At 36.0% G+C, this 20,235-nt stretch overlaps 1 protein-coding gene across 1 annotated transcript; it reads right to left on the reverse strand.

Moving 5' to 3' along the window:
• Positions 1-6,817: 6,817 nt before the first annotated feature.
• Positions 6,818-7,441, reverse strand: LOC108982459. Its single transcript, XM_018953841.2, has one exon. The coding sequence runs from the start codon at positions 7,439-7,441 to the stop codon at positions 6,818-6,820; it is 624 nt and encodes a 207-aa protein (XP_018809386.1).
• Between the last annotated feature and the right edge of the window lie 12,794 nt (positions 7,442-20,235).

Here is a 20,235-nt window from a genome sequence, read left to right on the forward strand (position 1 = left end):
AGATTTTGAGTAGGGGTGAAAGTTGGTCAGTCCAGACCGAAGAAATCGACCAAACTAGACTGTCCCTGGACTAAGATCGGTCGGTCTCGATCCCTGAAATAGAGGATTGAGACTTTTCGGTCCAGTCTCGATCTAGGGGTTTCCCACCCCAAACCGGACCGGACCGACCGAATTTAAAAATATATATTATATATATAATAATTATATAATTAATTATGTAATTTTCATCTAACCTATCTCTATTAAAAATATTAAATATTAAATATGTTATTAACAAATTAATATTCTATCAATTAACTAATGTATAATATCAATTAACTAATTATATAGTAATTGTATAAGTTAAGAATGTAGTTTTCATCTAATTAATTATCATTGACCATATTAAATTATTTTTTATTGAGTTAGTTACATAATCTATATTAATAATTTAATTAATTTTAATTTAATATTTTAAATAATTTTTTATTAATTTATTTAAAGAAAAAAAAGAAAAAAAATTAGATCGGACTGAACCAATTTACACCCCTAATTTTGAGTCATATCCATGTCTCCATATTCTAATTATTGTGTACGGAATAAAAGAGGAAAGATTTTCTAAAAAAAATCCAACTCTGCAGGCACATAAAAACATTTAAAAACATAGTTTTAAATGAGCATTTAGAAGGATTGCATTATTAAATGAGTTGATACATTATAGATATATAATTACTGATCATATGCATATGCATTAATACATTAATACCGCTAATTACCTTAATATGCGTACAAATAAATTGGTTGTACTTGTCTTTTATGGGCTTTGACCTGCAATAACTCTTTGTTTCTTGTTTCAGCGGTGGCACCACAGTTTGTATAATAAATTGTAACAAACTATCATTTAAGACTGTACCATCTTTGTGGAAAATAGGTAGGAACTAAATTATTAGTTCCAAAATTCGACCTATTTTTTACTTTTGTATTATATTTATTGTAATAAAGTGTTTGTTACTCCTCATATTTTTTAATATATTTATGTTAATGAAATGCTTGCTTGAGAAAAATAAAAAATAAAACAAGCCCACATCGTACTCGACACATTCATGCTGCCCATCAGAGTTTCAGCCTATCCGCCAAATTGACTCCCTGACCGTGAAAAATCTAATCCAGCATCTCCAAGGCTTATCAGCCAAGACCTCATCCTAACCACTTGTAAATTTTTAAGTCAACCTATTAAGGGCATCTTTCGCACCTTGACCAAAAAACTCAATCAAAATATTTAGGGCTCGATGGGTGAGAGTTCTTGATGAATACTTTTCTCTTAGTTTTACCTGTACTGAGACTTTTATATTCCCCTCTCCAACTTGGGCCCCTATTTCCCTTGTGCCTGGGGTTTCCTCCGATTACACTGGGAGTCATGCAGCCTCATTTAATTAAGCGGCTTTTGTCAAAACCTTGGGTCATGTTGCCTACAATAGACGGTGAGCCATTGCCTTTCTTTGGGTGTTGATCTTCCACAGGGATTTCTTGCTTGTGATCCATATCAGGTCATTTAATGTAGAGTGGCTTCCCGCGAATCATCCAGACAGTGGCATGTGTCCGTATGAATGCTGTCCTATCTTTCCATGTTGATCTAGGCCGTCCTTTCCTTTGTTATGGTTGGGCGGGTAATACTTGGTCTTTGGGCCTTTAGCGAGGTGGACCGGACCCAACCCTGTGCGGGATGAACATGCCCCTCCAGTTACCCAGCAAATTCCTACCATATGAGTGCGGTGAGAATTTCCTTCTTTACCCCACAATGCTTTAGTAAGTTGCGTTCATTGCCTGAATTAGTACACGTTCCCACACCTAGGGTAACGAATGACGGCTCAATTTCCACGTCTCATCGTATAGTGGGGATCACGTGATTTTTTCCTAACATTTCCTTTCTGATGACATTTTTCACCCTTCTACTAAGAGTTGTTTCATCGACACTGACCTTGTATTTAAACCCTAAGTCCCGGCCTTTACTACTTTTCCACTACACTCTACCCATTCTTGATTTTTCTTCGAGAATCCCCAGCTTCTCTTTCTCCAACCTTTTCTCTCCCTCAAAAAACCCTCAAGCTTGCACTCATCTTGCCCTAATGGGTCTTTTTGAGACCCTTGGATTTTTGCTCAGGATAGCCCTTAGTATTTTGACGGATACCACTGGTCCACAGTCACCACCTCATCGAATCTGGATGCGGTGAGAAGTTCATACGGAGTGCCTAACTCCATTGTCTTGGAAGTTCCGGAGGCTCACTGCGTTGTGGTAGACTCAGAGGGATTCCCCAAGATAGTCATACTGTACCCTTCCATGTTTTCGAATGGTCTGTGGCTTCCTTTTTGCCATCCCAAGATGTCTTGGATTACCTTGTGCTGGCCCTATCGCAGCTTCATGCCACCACGTGGAGGATTTTATTGCCATGCTATGTTGTTTGGCACATGGTTCTAGGAGCTAAGGGTGAAGATTATCCCAACTTGTATGCCAGAGAGTTCTTTCTTACTCATGGGGTACGGCGCCACAATGGCAACCTATGCAGCTTCCATTCCTGAAACAAGTACAAGGTTACCCTTTTGGAATCTCGTTTCTCCAGTATTAAGAATTGGTTCAAAATGTTATTTTTTGTATTGGGTCGTGGTTGTGAATTTCCTATTAGCGAGGCCGTTTGTCAAGAGTTCCCTGTTCGAGCCGTGTGGGGAGTCGTTCCGAATGACAAGGAGTTTTCTCTGAACTTGTCCGATCCAGAAAAGACTCGTTTGAGGACTGTCTATTCTTGGGGCACCAAAAGGAAGTTTGGACCAATGCTCTGTTGACCAGAGCCAACATTGACCCATTTTTTATGACGCCAGACCGATCACTCGTCAGTGGCTCCATGGGTTCCCATGAACCTGGTGTGCCCTTCGAGGATGTTGCAGAGGTTCCATTTCCCAAATGATTACGCTGGAGCATGTGCAACCACCTTCGAGCCAACCCTCGACTCAGACGTGGAGGTATTCCCAGGCAATGCCGATGGGGGCATCCTTTCTCCTCACTCAGTTCCTTTTACAATCTTTGTAGGCTAGATGCCCACTCTTCCTTTTGACCCTAAGGGTTTTTCCCAAGACATCCCCTTAGTTGTGGATTTAAGTGATGACAGGTCTCCATACACCTTTCTCCTCAGACGCGGAGGTATTCCCGTGCAATGCCGATGGGGGCATCCTTTCTCCTCGCTTTGTTCCTTTTACAATCTTTGTAGGCTAGATGCCCACTCTTCCTTTTGACCCTAAGGGTTTTTCCCAAGACATCCCCTTACTTGTGGATTTAAGCGATGATAGGTCTCCATACCTTCTTTGCCTTTCAGCACCTTGTTGGAGCCAGAGATCATTTTGTTGGCGGTTCTGGAGGAGCCCATTCCACTAACTCCTTCTGCAGGCGATGTAGAGACTCTTTGGCGAGTAGGCGATCGATGTGGATGTTACGGATGCCTTAGGTGAGTAGGTGATCGATGCAGGTGCTGCGGAGGCTCCGGGTGATCAGGCGACTGATGCTAGTGCTGTGGAGGCCCCATGTAAGCAGGTAATCGATGCGGCTAGGGGGAGGGGGCTCCCCTCCCAGGGCCCCTTCTCCCCCTTTCTTCTTATCCACTTGGGCAATTGGGAAGCTTGAGGCAGTCCTTTGGGTCTCGATCTTCTTAATCCAATCCGAGCGTTGATAAAGCCCGAGCTGAGTCTGTGTGTGACAATGTCGATAAGCTCAAAAAATTCCTTACCTCGGTAAGTTTTCCCTCTGCTCATCCCCAATCTTTTTTCTTTATTGTTCCTCCATTCACCGATCTACATTGGGCTATTTGTCAGGGAGTTGACTCGTTGGCTACTTGGACTGTCGACGTGAGGGGTGAGTTAGAGGAGGAGGTCGGCGTGCTGTCATCTTTTGTGGTCCAAGCTCATTGAGAGCTAGTCAAGATGCGGATCGAGAGGGATGATGCAGAGGTTGCCTTTGCCTATGCATATGCCCATTCCCGCCATTTAAAGAAGAACGTCATTGCTCTCCATAATGACATGGCATATCTCCAAGCCAGCCTAGTAAAATCATAAAAGGAGGTAGCTCGTTGTTATCTCGAGGCCAAACTGTTAGAGGAGGAGCAAGATATAGGGCAGGATCGGCTAGATAGCTAGGAAGTGGAGCTGGAGGAGACTAGGGAGCGCTATCAGGAATATGCAGGTACGGTGGAAAGGGCCGAGTAGTCCTGTCTGGACTTGAGCTTGATTTTTTATCGGACTTGAGCTTGATTTTTTATCACCTTAAGGGTGAGAAGGAAAAGCTGGACAAACAAGATGAATTGGTCTAGAGGGCAAACAACAGGCTAGAGGAGAAGTACGTGAAGCTTAGTGACTCCTGGCTGCGTAAACTGAACAATGTTAGATCCCGGGACTGGCAAATTGTGACTCTAGAGTCTGAGTTGGCCTTTGCTAGGGGAGAACATATTTCCTGGGATCTACAAATAGCCACTTTGCAATCTGAACTAATTTCTTCCAAGTAAGACCTGGTCCAACTTTCTCCTCAATTGACGGCGGCCAAGGTGCTCCTCAACAAGGCTTAGGGCTACGGTTATAAGGAGAGCTTGGAGAGGTTGGGGACCATTTGATGGAGAATCCACAGACTGACCTGAATACCCTTGTCTTGAAGACTCTCAAGCTTGACTGCCAGCCCCTCAAGTCCATAACTCTCTAGGCAAAGATCTGATCCCCGATGCCTTCCCTGATCTAGCCTAGAATCCTTGACTAGCACATATATTGTTATTTATACATTTTTATTATTTTTTTGTGGGAATGTACTAATGCCATGAACAATTCCATAATAGATATGATTTTATACTTCCACTAGTTCTGCATTATTTCTATTGATTTTTGTGTGCTTGTGACTCACTCCATTTGTTTACTCTGATTGTGAGTACCCCAGATGATTCTGCTTGTTCCTTGTCTTTTTTGTTTTCTAGTTTTGCTTGCTCGAGTATGTAGTGTTAGGGCGAGGAAGGAAATGCTTAAGGAAGCTTTTTCTTCCTTTATCACTAGGAGTGCGCGGAGCTCGACTTTGGGAGCTAGGTAAGAGACGGATTCAACCGCGCTAGAGAGCAAGGAAGGAAATGCTTAAAGAAGTTGTTTCTTCCTTTATCGCCAGACGAGTGCAGAGCTTGACTTTGAGAGCTAGGTGAGAGACAGACTCGACTGTGCTAGAGGGAGAGGAAGGAAATGTTTAAGGAAGCTATTTCTTTCTTTATTATTAGGCAAATGCAGAGCTCGACTTTGAGAACTAGGCTGGAGACGAATCGACCATGCTAGGGGGAGATGAAGGAAATGCTTAAGGAAGCTATTTCTTCCTTTATCGCAGGGTGAGCACAAAGCTTGAGCTTTGGGCACTCGATTTGAATGTTATAATAATTATTGAGATATAATCCTAACACAAAATAACTTGAAAATGTTGGCTTACATGATGTGCCTGAAACGTTTTTTAATGAGGGGTTTAAGCAAAATACTTCTTGAGATGCTCTACATTTCATGGGCACTGCAACTCTTTTCCCTGGACATCAGTTAGCCAGTAGGCTCTGGGTCTATGGTAGGCTATAACCACATATAGTCCTTCCCACATTGGCCCAAGCTTCCTTTCCTTTTGGGAGGTTACTCTGGTTTCCTTTAGCACTATATCTCCCTCTTTGAACAACTTGGGCCTCACTCTCCTGTTCAAATACTACTATGTTTTCCTCTTGTTGGCCGTCGTCTTTGCTTGATCTCACTTCCCCCACCAAGTCTAGATTCTCGCCTAGTGCGTCTTCATTTGGTCATTCGCTGAAAAACTAGAATCTATAACTTGGGCCCTTAAAATAGTACTCGAAAAATTCAACTGGACTTTTCATATGCTTAACCCAAAAATATTTAGAAAGTAGGCTTCGTGCTGGACTCGAGTGTTACATGTAGTGGTCGAAGTCAAAATATTGCCTATTATCCACAATGATGACCCTTCCACATAAATTTGGTGACGCTGACAACCATTATCGTTGCGAAGGGCCTAGCTTCCAGCCACTTCGCGAAGTATAGGGCTTTAAACAAATTGGGAAATCGGTAAAGAGTGAACCGGTCATGTCTGGTATCGGTTCCTATTCAGCAAAATCAGTTAAAAATGGGTCCAATTTCGATTTTGATATTTAGAACACTAGTTCGAACTAAACTGGACCAATACATATATATATATAGATATTATTTTTAATTTTTTTTATATTATATATACAATATTTCGTATATGATTTTTTTATTATATTATATTATATATATTATATGGTAAATTGCTAATTAATATAACATTTAATTTTAAAATATTATTATTCATATATATTAATTTTATAACATAAAATTAATCTTATAAGTCTTAATATAACATTTGATATAATACAAATTAATCTTAAAATTTTTAGTATAACATTTGAATATTGATATAACATATAACATATAAATTTTAATTTTATAATATAAAATTAATAGAACATAAAATGAGGGATATGGGTCAATCACTCGCTAAAGTTTCGTTGGAATATGATTTTGTTTATCGATAAAATCGAAAACATCAGACTGAACCTCAACTGGAAGTTCTAGTTTCGGTGGTGAATCGGTCCAATATTGGTTTTAAATTTTCAAACTCGTTGTATATTGATTCCGTTCTAAAAAAAGTCCAAAACAGACTGAATCGGACCGGTTACACCTCTAGTGAACTAGTCCGCCGCTATTATGATGAATTCACTCCTCATTTTTTCGAGGGCATGGATCCTCTTATTTCCAGTCCATATTAAGTGTAGGGCCACAAGGAAGTAATCGACATTAGTTTTTTAGGCGGACAGTGTGGAATTGGTGCTTGGATTTGACACTTTGCGCATTTCTTGACAAATTGCTCTGCATCTTTGAGGGCTTGGGCCATTAATAACCGACCCTCATCGCTTTTCTTGCCAAAGGTTCTTCTACTTGAGTGGTTCCCACATATTCCCTCATGTATCTCTTTCATAATATATTGGGTTTCTTCAGGGGAGATACACCTCAGGAGGGAACAGGAGAATTCTCGTTTGTACAGTTTTCCTTCTAGGAGGATGAATTGAGTAGCCTTATTCTTCACCTTCCTCGCCTTTTCCTTTTCACTTGGAAGCTCCCTGGTGGTTAAGAACCGGGTTATCTCATGTGCCCACTTGGGTACTCTTCCCCCCTCCCCTTTTGAGACTTCAAGCTCAATGGCAGGAGTCTCTAATGTTTTGGTGACCACATGCGACGGTAATGTCGTGTCGTTGATGCCTGATGAGGCTCGTGCTAGCTGGTCTGCCTTCAAGTTGTGGGGAATTTTCCTAATGGTGAAGTTTTGGAAACAATCACGTTTCCCATACTCGTCGTAGATAAAGCTCAAGTTTTTTACTTTTCGCCACATACTCCCCCTTGACTTGATTTGCTACCGCTTGGAAGTCCGCCTTCACTTTTACTTCCATCACGCGTAGTGTATTTACTATGGCGTGTCCTGCTAGTAAGGCCTTATATTCTACTTCATTGTTAGTGATTTTGAAATTGAGTCTTATCTAGTAACAGGTTTCTTATCCAAAATTTGATATTATGTGTACCCCTACACCCCAGCCAGATCGGTAGGATGAGCCGTCGATGTACACTCGCCAGTGACAATCGGCTAGAAAGGGCACATCTTTGGGCAGATTTGTCAACTAAAAAACAAAGTGTTCCAAGGCTTGTCCTTTGCAGTTTGAGGGATGTAGTCAATGTCAAACTCATTGAGTTTGATTGACCAGTTCACCAAGCTTCCAGATGTGTCCGGTTGTTGTAAGACCTTTTTGTGTGCTACTTTCATCAAGACTTTTATTAGGTGTGCCTAGAAATAGGGCTTTAGCTTGCGGGTGGCTACTATTAGTGCAAACGCCAGCAGCTCCATTGACTGATATGTAGTTTCGGCTCCCCTCAATTCTCGACTGGTGTAGTAAACCAGCTTATGTTGCCGATATGACTTCCACCGTAATGGACAGGTACGAGTATAAGACCTCTCCCTGTGCGGTTTGGCTCAGAAAGGGTGGGCTAGACAGGTATTCTTTGAGTCGAGTGAAGGCTTCTTCACACTTTTCATTCCACTTGTAGACCTTCCGCAGCACTTGAAAAAATGGTAGACACTTTTCTGGCGATGTGGAAACGAATGTGTTGAGCACTGCAATCCTTTTCGCCTATGTACCTCATTGAGGGTCCTGGGAGACTTCATGCTGATAATGGCATGGATCTTCTCTAGGTTGGCCTCGATATCTCTTTCTGAGACCATGAAGCTAAGGAATTTCCCTCATTCTACTCCAAAAACACATTTTGCTTGGTTGAGCTTCATTTTATACTTTTGGAGGACCATGAAGGCTTCTCGTAACGAACAACTTTGTTCGGTGTCCTTCTGTGTTGTGATATGTGCAATATTTACATGCCTTTCATCTGCGATTGCTGCCAGCCTAAGACTATTCCTAGTCTTTCACGCTCATGCTTGAGTGTGTTTTCCTGGAAGGTGGCCCGTTATCCTCCCTCTTGTCGTACTGTCATTTTCTCGTCTTGGGCTCATCTTTCTAACTTTTGCCCTCGGTGTTTCCTTTGGACCTATTCTCCGCCTACTCTAGCTTAGAATTTCTCAAGGTAGTTAAGGCCCGAAGGGTTTCCTCTGCATTAACAAAGTTATCGGCTTGATCCATGAATTATCGTAGTGTGACATTCTCACCAACTCTGCCATGAAGGGACTTGGGGCCAGATGCTGCCCAAGAGTGCTGCTAATGTAATCTTTTCATTCTAGTCATCTGTAGTCATGCGCTCTTTGTTGAATCTGGAGAGGTAAGCCTTCAAGTTCTCATCCTCCCATTGTTTTATGGTGAAGAGGAAAGCACCTGATCGTCTTCTTCTCCTGCTGGGCATGAACTATGTAGGGAACTTCCTGCCCAACTCCTCGAAACTGTTGATGGTGCTTGGTTGTAGGGCCCCGAACCATCCCCCGATGTGTCCCTTAAGTGTCAAGGGGAATGCTTGATAGGCAATCTCCCCAGGAAAATTGTGGAGTGTCATGTGTGCTTTAAATGTCTCCAGATGTTCTCCCAGATCCTTAGACCTGTCGTAAATCTCTTTCTTTAGAACCTTGAACTTGGCAGGAATGGGGTGGCTATCACCTCGACACTGTAAGGGAGATTTGTGCTGCTAAGCAGCTGGTCGATTGAGGATGATGCCCCTATCTTCTTGGTCATCTCTTCGTATTTATTCATGAGGATGCACAACTGGCCGTGCATCATCTTCATATCCTCATTGTCAACAGCCACCCCCCTAGGCCGATGAACTTAATCAACCTGCAATACAAGAAACGTGAGGGCTCGGAGAGAGGGTGACACCTCTGATGCCTAAGTTAGTATGTATATCTCTTGGAGAGAGTTCTTGATGAATACTTTTCTCTTAGTTTTACCTGTACTTAGGCTTTTATATCCCCCTCTCCAGGTTGGGCCTCTGTTTCCTCTGTACCTGGGGTTTCTTCTGATTGCACTAGGTGTCATGCATTTGCATTTAATTTGGCGACTTCTGTTAGAACCTTGGGTATTGTTGCCCATAGTAGGCGGTGAGGCGCTGCCTTTCTCTGGATGCCTTGTGAGGGACAAGATCCTTTGTTGGGATTTCCTGTCTCTGACCCATATTGGGTCATTCCATGTGGCATGGCTTCTCACTAATTCTTTAGACACTGGCATGTGTCCATGTGAACGTTGTCCCATGTTTCCATTTTGATTGGGGCCTTCTCTTTTGCTGTTGCTGGGCTAGTAATACTTGGTCTTTGGGCCTTTCACAAGGTGGACTAGGCCAACCCAATGGGGGATTAACTTGCCCCTCCACAACCAATTCTTGTACTCACACCGAACACCTATCATATACATAGTCGCCTTGTCGAGAATTTCTCATTTTCTTTGAAGGACTTGTCTCCACTTCAACCTTGTACTCAGCTAAAATTTTAACTACATGATTTTATCAGAAAGAAGGGGAAAAAAAAAAGAAAATCTTTTCATCCCTTGGCTGTCTCACCAGTTTATTCAGATATCAAACAATATCAAACAAGCACATTGATGGAGATGGAAGAAATAAGGAAAGATGAGACTAGAGAGAGTGATCGGGGAGGTGGAGGTGGAGGGAAGAAGTAGAAGGTTAAATAGTACACGGTCAAAATGCACGTTTCAACCTTTTTTTTTCTATAGTTTGGGTTTTGAGTCTAAAATGGGTTGAGTTTGAGTTTGGGCTTATTCATGACGAATATACTTGTCAATAGCCCATGAAATCATTTCTTTTACCAAACAGTCATATATGTGTGTGTGTTTGTGTGAGTGTGATCGTTCTGGAGTAAAAAGGGAAAAATATGCAAACCATTTCGATTTTCATGTGTACATTTCGATTTTAATTACCTTTTCTGAACTATTATCAACTACACTCTTAACTAGATGTTAGAAACGTGAGGATTTGTATGTCCGGCCGGTAAAAATATTATTGATAGTTGTTTGTCATATTCTTCAAAAGAATTAAAAGGATATTATCCTTTTTAAAATGATATTTTTTTCTCTTTTACTCTCATTCATCAATGAGACTGCATACGCAATCCCTTACTCAGGATTGCAAATAGAATTTATATATATATTTTTTGTTTAGGAAAAATAGTTACGAAATATATCTATATATACTTAAAACAAATGAGCCAACAAGTGTTCATGTGATACTGTACTTTGATATAAAGAAATTGGGAGCCCAGATCCACTTGCGAAGGTACAGTGACCAATAGCTTTTACAATACAAACCGAAGGTACAGTATCCTCCAGGCCTTGAGATCAGAAGCTTGAAGCTGGTCCACTACTCTGGAGACAGTGACTTAATAACAGCAAGGGCCTTAATCTGTATATATATTGCAAGTGTATGGAGTAACGTCATTGTGAGACATTATAATATATAAAACGGGTGATTCCAGGGTGTGGAAAAAATTATGGGGTTTCACATTAGTGGAATCTTATTTGTAAATTGATTGTTAAAGTCAAATTTCATCGTCTGCATGCATGCATGCATACATCATGTATCCATGCAAAATACAACGAAAGATCAGGGCTCGAATGTGACTTTACTACAATACAATAATCGCATCTTGTATGAACATAATATTGAGCTATTTTTTGTTGACCTATTCCGAAATCCCTATACAAATGCTAGCTTTGCTCCCACTAAAATTGGCATATAATTTGTGTAAAACCATGCATATATCAAGAATAGGCAGATCGAATTGAGACATTGAATAAGATCTGGTCACGTTATTAATTTGAGAATGTCGAGAAGTTTTTACTCTTTATAATAATTTGAACACGATTCAAATTAATGTAACATTGAGTATTCTAGCTTAATTTAGAACATAGACTTAATTCGATATGAGTCGTCGGGAATTAGTTATTGGCCTTAACTGTTATGAGATGATCCATTGATCAAGACTTTGTCCTTTCGAGTCAATCTGTTTGTACCACTAAAAGAGTGTATAACTTGCAAAGACTGAGGCTTCGTTTGGAAGTTGAGCTCATCTCAACTCATTTCAACTCATCATTATAATTTTTTCAAATCTCAACATAAAATATAATAAACAATTTAATTTTTTCAAATCCTAAAATAATAATAATAATAAATAATAATATTATAATAATATTTTATCAACTCAACTCAACTCAATTCAACTCAACTTATTTCAAGATCTAAACTCAATTTGAATCTAACATATTACAATATATATGAGTTCTAACTTTAAGCGTGTGTGACCGGAAAGATTAATTGATTGCTGCAGTCAAGCTTCGTAGTCTGCACGTTTACACTACAAAGTACAATGTAATAAGGTACTCGGTTTCTACAACAATAAAATCGCGTTAAGCTGAAAGATCATCAATATAATATATATAATAACTCAGTCAGCCACGTGTTTTGAATTGATCACTAGGGTTGACCTATATATCTATCTTTAAAATAGAAGTATACAGCTATTTGGCTCCCTGTAAAATCACGCATGCATGCATGCTAACTTCTTAATTTATTCATTCCCCCCTTTTTTTTTTTTTTTTTTTGTATAGTGGCTCATGAAAGATTAAAGTATATATATAACTAAAGACTCATCAAAGTCTGTATCTAACAATTGATCATGCTACTGCTCATAAAAGAAGATTCAATACTGGGATCCTCAGCAGAATATATATATATATATAAACATACTAACAAAACGTACATTACATGCATGTTAGTCAATGCTCATCATGATCATGTCATGCAAGTTGCAACCTAAAAATATATTATGAGGTTAAATATATATATAGGAATGATTCCAAATAAAAAACTCAGGATGCATGGGGTCGAACAATGACAGCCAATATAATTTTCAACCCTATTAATGGTTCAATAATACTTTACTACAATTAATGGTGGTTTAATTATTTCATTAGGAGCAGTACTCTCAGTGTTTTTGGGTGATGGAGCAGGCTAGCTAGTAGCTAGGAAGGAAAACAAATCAACGAAGCCCTACACGAAGTTGAGAATTAATGTAGATTAAGGAGATGTTTGGATAGTGAGTTGAAATAATATAAGTTAAGATGAAAGTTAAAAGTTGAATAAAATATTATTTTTTAATATTTTTATTAATTTGAAAAAATAGAATTGTTTCTTATATTTGATCTGAAAATTTTAAAAAAATTATAACGATTAGATAAGATGAATTTGAGAAAAATTTTGTATCCAAACAGGCTTAAGGACTACGCCGTACGTACTATATAATCTATACATAGGTTGAATCCACAAAGTCAAACTTGGCACACTAGATGGATGAAACACAAGATTGAGATTTCATTAACAAAATACATACATTAATTTGCAATCATGTTTAGTACTAGTTATGCCAAATATATATATATATATAAGGTACATGTGAAAACCTAGGCCTTGTTTTGTTAAAAATTATTAGCTGTTTAAAAATAAAATCTAATTAATTAAATTGCAACCCAAACATTTTTCAATCTAAAAGAAAAAATCCTATTTCATATTTTTTTTTTTATAAAATCCTATTTCAATTTTTTTTTTATATACAGTTTTTTAATGTAATTATATGCCTAGATTTTAGTCATGATGCAAGGCAAAAATATACAAAAATCAGTACAAAAAATACTGATCAAAAGAATTATATTTAAATAACTTTTCAACTCATCTACCTAGCTACTTTCATAATTCTTAATATAAAATATACTTCAAAAAACTTTTATCTATTCAGATTTTTCAATCTATTTTCACAAAACCCAATAAATAATCCATCTAAGAAAATTCTAATAAACTATCAAATTACATTCTCATTCTTAGCCAAACATACTAGCTATAGCTAACTCAAAGTACTTTGAAGGTTGAATTTATGCCTTAATATATTTTTATGATATATATGACCAGCTGTGCTATGTACTACAATTTCGTCTCACTTTTACTTATCAAAAATGCTACTTACAGTCGCCTTACGTAAACGGCTTGCAAACGGCCACTGACATGGAAAATTAAAAACGACGCCATTTTGATTTTATTAAGTTTGCCCCATTTCCCCTAGTCCTCCCTCCTTCTCTCAAATCTTCTGTGTTTCCCCAGCCCTCCCTCCTTCAATTTCAACCCCTCGTCTGTGTTTCTCCTTCCCCAAGACCTCTCTGTGTTTCTTCCACCCCTCTCCCCCTTTCTCTCCCCAGCTACCCCTTTCGTCCATCCTCACGGCATCGAAAGACATCTTTATGTACAAGTTAGTCACTTTCATTTTGCACTCTGCTCTGCTCTGTTGAGAATAACCAGAATCTCTCCTCTTCTATGAATGTGTTGAGGAAAAAGCAACAAAGAGAATCCACCTCCCCTAACGAAACCAAGGACTACCCTTTCCAAACAAGCACTATAGCTGTCGCTTAAATATATATATATGTATATATATTATATACATAAAAGAAATGAATAGAAAAACTATGTCTAAATGCTTTACAGGGAGAAAAAAGGGGTTTTTAAGAGACGACGAAGAAGCATTTGAGGAATTTTGTTTATGTTGATACTGTGAATGTTAGTGAGATATCTCTTTGGGAGTTACTATTTTTTCCTTTTTACGTGGTATGAATAATTGGGAATTGATTAATAAAAGGTAGAAGATGATGTTTCTTTGTTTTTTTTACCACATTCGGCGCTTTTATGAAAAACTCAGTCTTATGGTGAAAGAGTGAGAAGGAAGAGTTTCTTGGTAGGTCGGAAAAAGAGGAATTGTGGAATTTGGGGAAGGACTTTAAGGAAACACCAGTGAAAAAGAAAAGAAAAAGATAAAGGAAGCGTTCAAAAAGAAGTAGAGGAGAGAGAGTTTGGTCAAATTCATCTCTATTTTCATTTTTTTTTTTAATATCAGCTGACGTCAACCGACTACACAGCGTTTACATGAGACGACTATATATAGAAGAGCTGTTTACTTATTATATATATATATATACTCATGATGTATGTGACATTAATTGTCCATGAATATTTAATTTGTTTTTTTTAAATAATAGCTTATGTAAAGTTGTTCATGAATAATACCATATCAAAATTTCAATACAGTGATCTGCATATATTATGTGATGGGATTGGAGATTAGAGTGTATGGTGCATGCCTACAAGAAAAATAAGCATTTGTAATGGATTATTTATGATAATAACGATTATTTACGACAAAACAAACTCAATTTAATAAGAAATAATTATTTTCGTAAAAAATAATTAGTCATAAATAAACAATTTTTTTTGTAGTAAAACATCGTCATGATATATATATAGTATTAACTCATTTTTTAAAGCTTTGTTCTGGCAGCAGCCCATGATCCTGCAACTCCTAAGAAGGCAAATTAGTTCTACGTTTTCATGATCGTTTGAAGTTTTTCATAAACCTAAGCTTAATTTACTAGTTCATGACCATTGAAAAATATACCAAAAATAAATTCAACTTCGATCGAGTAGCTAGCTAGTACACGTCGATACTGCTAGAAAGCTATCATGTGTCACATGCCATTAATTATTAATTCTCTTAATTTGCCTGCATATTAAGCACTTCATGAGGAGCAAAAGTCGTGAAAACATTTCGTGTTTATTTTTCATATGGAGAACATGGGTAACTTGACTTGACTTGACTTTAAGGTCAACCCTAATATTATTAATTTAATTTCTACGACTCATGTGTACGGCCATATATATATATATATAAAGTTTAATTTATGCGCGTGAATGGTAAAAGTCGATCGTACGTGAATTATGGGTAATGGAGAAGAGAAAAAAATGGTTAAAAGCCAAAAAAAAAAAAAAAAAAAAAAAAAATGGTTGAATATTAGAATGAAGAAAAGTGATACATTTTCTTTTTTTACTTTATAATTAAAAATAAATCTTCTGGTCTTCGAAACTTTTTGGATCAGATCAGAATTTGGATCCATATTTTGACCCTCATTCTTTTCTTTTTTTTAATGAATTTTTTCGTATCTTGTACCTGTCAATTAGATATTAATTCAGCCACATGTTTTGAATTGACGGCTGACCTATCTCTTAAATTTTGCATTTATAACAGTTTGTACGATATTAATTTAACTGATCTCATCCTATTTTTCCCATTTCCTTCCCTTTGTGTTACGTCTTGTTAAGCTAACTCCTAAATTCCTCCCAACTTTGTGACAAATTTTGCTCCTGGCAGCTACAAATTCTAACAAAATTTTCCTTTTCAATTAACTTTTTAGCATTCAAATTATTAAGATATAAAATAAATAATAAAATAATTTATCTATTTTTATCAATTTAAATTTTTGAGACAAATAATATTTTATATAATATTAGAATAGAGATTCTGAGTTCGAATCTTGAATTTATACTTTATTTATATTTAATTAAATCTTTTACTTGTTGGATCTATTCATTAAAGAGAAGTCTAAACCATAAGTGATGAAGAGTATTAAGATATAAAATAAATAATAAAATCTACATCTTTCTATCAGTTTAAATTTTTGAGATAAGTTGTAATTTCATACAAAGAAAAATTCTAGATATAAGCCTCACAGGCTCACACCCTGCATATATCATTCATTTAAAAATATATCATTTTTTTTTTTACTCACATAATAAAAATGATTCCAGATATATTCATAAATAAAATATGATCAAAATATATAATAATATATTTTTAAAATAAATATATAAAATATAAACTAAGCTTATAGGTAGCACGACTCTTCGTACAAATGCACGCGTATAATAACTAATTAAGTACCATTAAAGTGGATAACACTATTCTAACGTCTAAAATTGACTATTCATATGGACGATATTATATTTCAAACTTCTAAAAATGGACTATTCAAATAGTTAACACCGTTCGAATCCCTAGGAGTGAGTCACGACCATTTGAATCGATAAGCATTGAGTTCAAATAATTAAACTACAATTTTTTTTTTTCTGCAAAAATTGTTTTTATTTAAGGACAAAACAATTTTGCTCTTAAATATTACGATTCGAACAATATAATAATTTTATGATCAGTTATATTATATGCTATACTGTCAATTTGTCAATATCATAGTCAATTGATGAACTGTACCAAGTCAGTATGAAATGATGGGAGCGAAAATAGAGAGAAGTATAATATATATAAATATATATATATTATAACCTATTTATTTATGACATCATAATTAATAACTCGTGGAGAGCTTTAGGGCTTCTTTGGACATACAAAAGTCTTATACCTATGTGATCACATTTGAAAGAATGTACCAAAACTGAATTCTATGTACTTTCATGGTCGAATACACTCTTTGCCTGTAAATTAGCACTGCTTGGAGCAAAACAAACGTGAAAACATGATATTTTTCATATAGATCAATATGGTAGCTTGACTTGACTTTAAGCTCAACCTTAGGATACTTATTCCTCAGCATGTGACCCTGCCATGCATATTGAAACCTTAGGATACTTGACTTCAATAGAGTGTGTAATTGTCGCGTACTTCATTTAAAAATAGTAGGACACACATCAAAGAATGGGTTTTTGTATGTGCATCTTGGATTTATTCATTTAGAAAAAACTGTGTGAGACTTATAATGCACCTTAGGAGTATACAATCATTTCTCTTATAAATTATGTCATGGAGAATAGAAAAAGCAGAGAAAAAGCAAAAGGATGGTTGAATGGACTAAAGGAGAGTGGAGAAAAACTCTATATAGGAGAATAACTTAGCATCTTTGGAAACTTTTTGGATCAAACTCTTGAATTTAATAATTAATAGATTTTTTAAAGACTCAGGCGCCATTTTTCTCTAGTTTATGAAATAAATATTGGATGAAAATAAACTTTTTGGATCATATTTTTAGTTTTTGGATGGATCATGGGTTTTTTCTTTCAAATTTCATGTGGTCAATTAAGGTATCATTTAAGGGTAATGATACTCTTACACATTTTTTTACTATTGTTTTCCTATCCAGTTTTTTTTATTTTATTTTTATTTTTTATATATATATTTTTTTATTTCTTCTTCTTTTCGCTATTTGATTCTGAATTAAAAATATTATTACATGACCTTGCATAATTTAAAAGAAAATAAATTCAATTGACCAACGTAATAATATAATTTAATTAACAATAAATCTAATTTTATAAAAATTGGCTCAAAGAACAAAAGAAAGTTAATTTTTATAAATTGAATTTATTTTTAATTAGTTATATGATTACGTTAGTTGATTGAATTTAATTTCTTTTAAATTATGTAAAAATACCATGTTCTGAAATTTTTAATCTAGATTCAAAGAGTATAAGAAAAAAAATATCATTACCTATCATTTAATTTTTTTGGGGCCAATTAATTTGTCTAAATATCATTACCTATCATTTAATTATTATTTTATATTTTACATCTTATAAAAAATACTATCAAATATAAAATTTAAAAATAAATAGTGATTGATATATAACAAAACCTAGAATTATAACATGCGATGAGCTTTCCCCCTCCTCTCAATAATTAGTTAAATGAAAACTTTATACACATTATCATTTTATTTTATTTCATTATAAATAGATGTGACATATTTATCATTGCTAACAATTAAATGATTTAATAACAATACTTTTAGTTAAAATTTAAATTTTAAGGCCTTTTTTTTATATATGTAATTTAGAATTCATAAAAAGAAATTAAGTTAGCCTCTCGGAATAAAACTTTCTAGTTCCGCTCTTGCTGGCCGGAGCTGACGGCTGGGAGCTGCCGGCCGCCTTGCATGGGGCACTCTCCTCCTGAAAAAATAAAACCACGTCAGCTCCCAGCTACAGCCTTCACCACTGATTGCCTGATTCCCCTTCAATATGTCTACGTTTTTCTTTTTACCCCTAAATTACTATAAATGTGAATACATGGACTTCCATTTTGAAGTGAAAGTCGTTGGGAATCATACGTCATAACCGTGAAGAAGACTCCCAATTATACACAAAAATTTCTAAAGTTTTTCAGTCCCATTTCAGCTTTAATGACCACATGATTCCCAATGCCTTTTTGATCCATTTCTTTCCATGCTGTGTCAGTACCATGTCTCTAGTATATCACTACTATGTCTACCATGTCACAATATATTTTATTTAATTATTATAATTTTTTAAAATTTTTATATAAAATAAAATGAATAATTTAATTTTTTTAAATTTTAAAAAAATAATAATATTAAAAAAATTATATTTTAATAATAATTTATTTTATTTTTAATTTTTATTTCAATTCATTTCCGTAAACCAAAATCTTCCAAACATAAAATTTTCAAAAGTCAAAAGTACAAGCACCGCTCATTTCTTATATATATTGGGAACTGTGGGGCCACCGAGAGGTGATCTTGAAAGTTTCTATGCACCAAAAGTGTCAAATGTATTTTTTTTTTTAAGAATTCACAATTTATTAAAAAAATACTTTTTTAACTAATAAATAAAAAAAATGATAGAAACTCTAAAAATAAATTCTGGATGAGTTGCATTTTTCATATATATTTGGTCCCTACCATGATGATGACTTGATGGATACCATAATTTTCTGTTCAAACTTTTGATTCCACTCATATTTCTAATGACTTTTCATTGACTAGATCCTAGCAAGCTCGATAGCTACTACACGTAAATCAAACCACATCAGGACAAGTTCTGTTCTTCGATTCACACGTATGAACACGCAATCTGCATAATGTGAAAACTACCCACTTTTGTTAAGAATATTAATGAAGTTAAACCCTAACACCCCATCCCCCCAAAAAAATCAAAAATAATAATTGCTGTATATATACGCGGGTATGTCCATGTGTTTGCTGTATGGTTCAATAACTACGCTTGTCCTAATTTATCTTGCTTTTACACCCAGAAGCATCCTTGACCTCATATTGATATGATGTTCTATCAGTACGGTCGACCGATATAACATGGTATGTTTGACTTATATTTGTGGATGCCCCCGAAGTTTGTGTGTTTCTGATTCATCTAAATTAACTTATCTGAGCTATCCCTTTCTTCAAATTTATTATTATCAATGAATTTAGAGGAGGTGGCCGGTGGGGAGAAAACCAATATGAAATGCCCTGGCAAAGTACTTATATGGGTACTTTACTTCCATGGAACGTAAACAATAAGATAAAACAAAAACCACTTAGATGGTACGTACTATTCATGATTCTAATCTTTTTTTTCTTTTTTTAAAATTAAAGAGGATGGTATCTAATTTTATTAATAACCCTCTAATGAAAAAACTGTGATTATAACAAGTAAAATATGGACAAAAAACCATGCAAAACATGTACTTAATTGCATAGATCAGCATTAATTAAAGGGCTTGTGCACAACAGGCCAGGGTTGATGTTTCTTAGGAAGCTAGCCTCCCGTTTCGTCGAACATATAATATGGCAGTTATGCCTATAGGAGTAGGAGTTGCTACCTTTTCATTTACCACACAGAATAAACATAAAAAAAATAAAACAGGACCTCCAGTCAAGCTTCCTGGAGGGACCCTTGTATAATTACATGTAGCCTTCGTTTGTTTAATATTGAAAGTTTTCCCTTTATTATATCTGGCATGGAACACGTTCGGTCGCCAATAAATGGTATAAATAAGTCCACCGAGAGCTTCAA

This window comes from Juglans regia, chromosome 10 (genome assembly GCF_001411555.2).
Source record: "Juglans regia cultivar Chandler chromosome 10, Walnut 2.0, whole genome shotgun sequence".
Taxonomy (NCBI): domain Eukaryota; kingdom Viridiplantae; phylum Streptophyta; class Magnoliopsida; order Fagales; family Juglandaceae; genus Juglans; species Juglans regia.

Coding starts and splice junctions, on each gene's coding strand:
- LOC108982459 (XM_018953841.2), bottom strand. CDS start 7,441: ATGTGGCGAAAAGTAAAAAACTTGAGCTTTATCTACGACGAGTATGGG.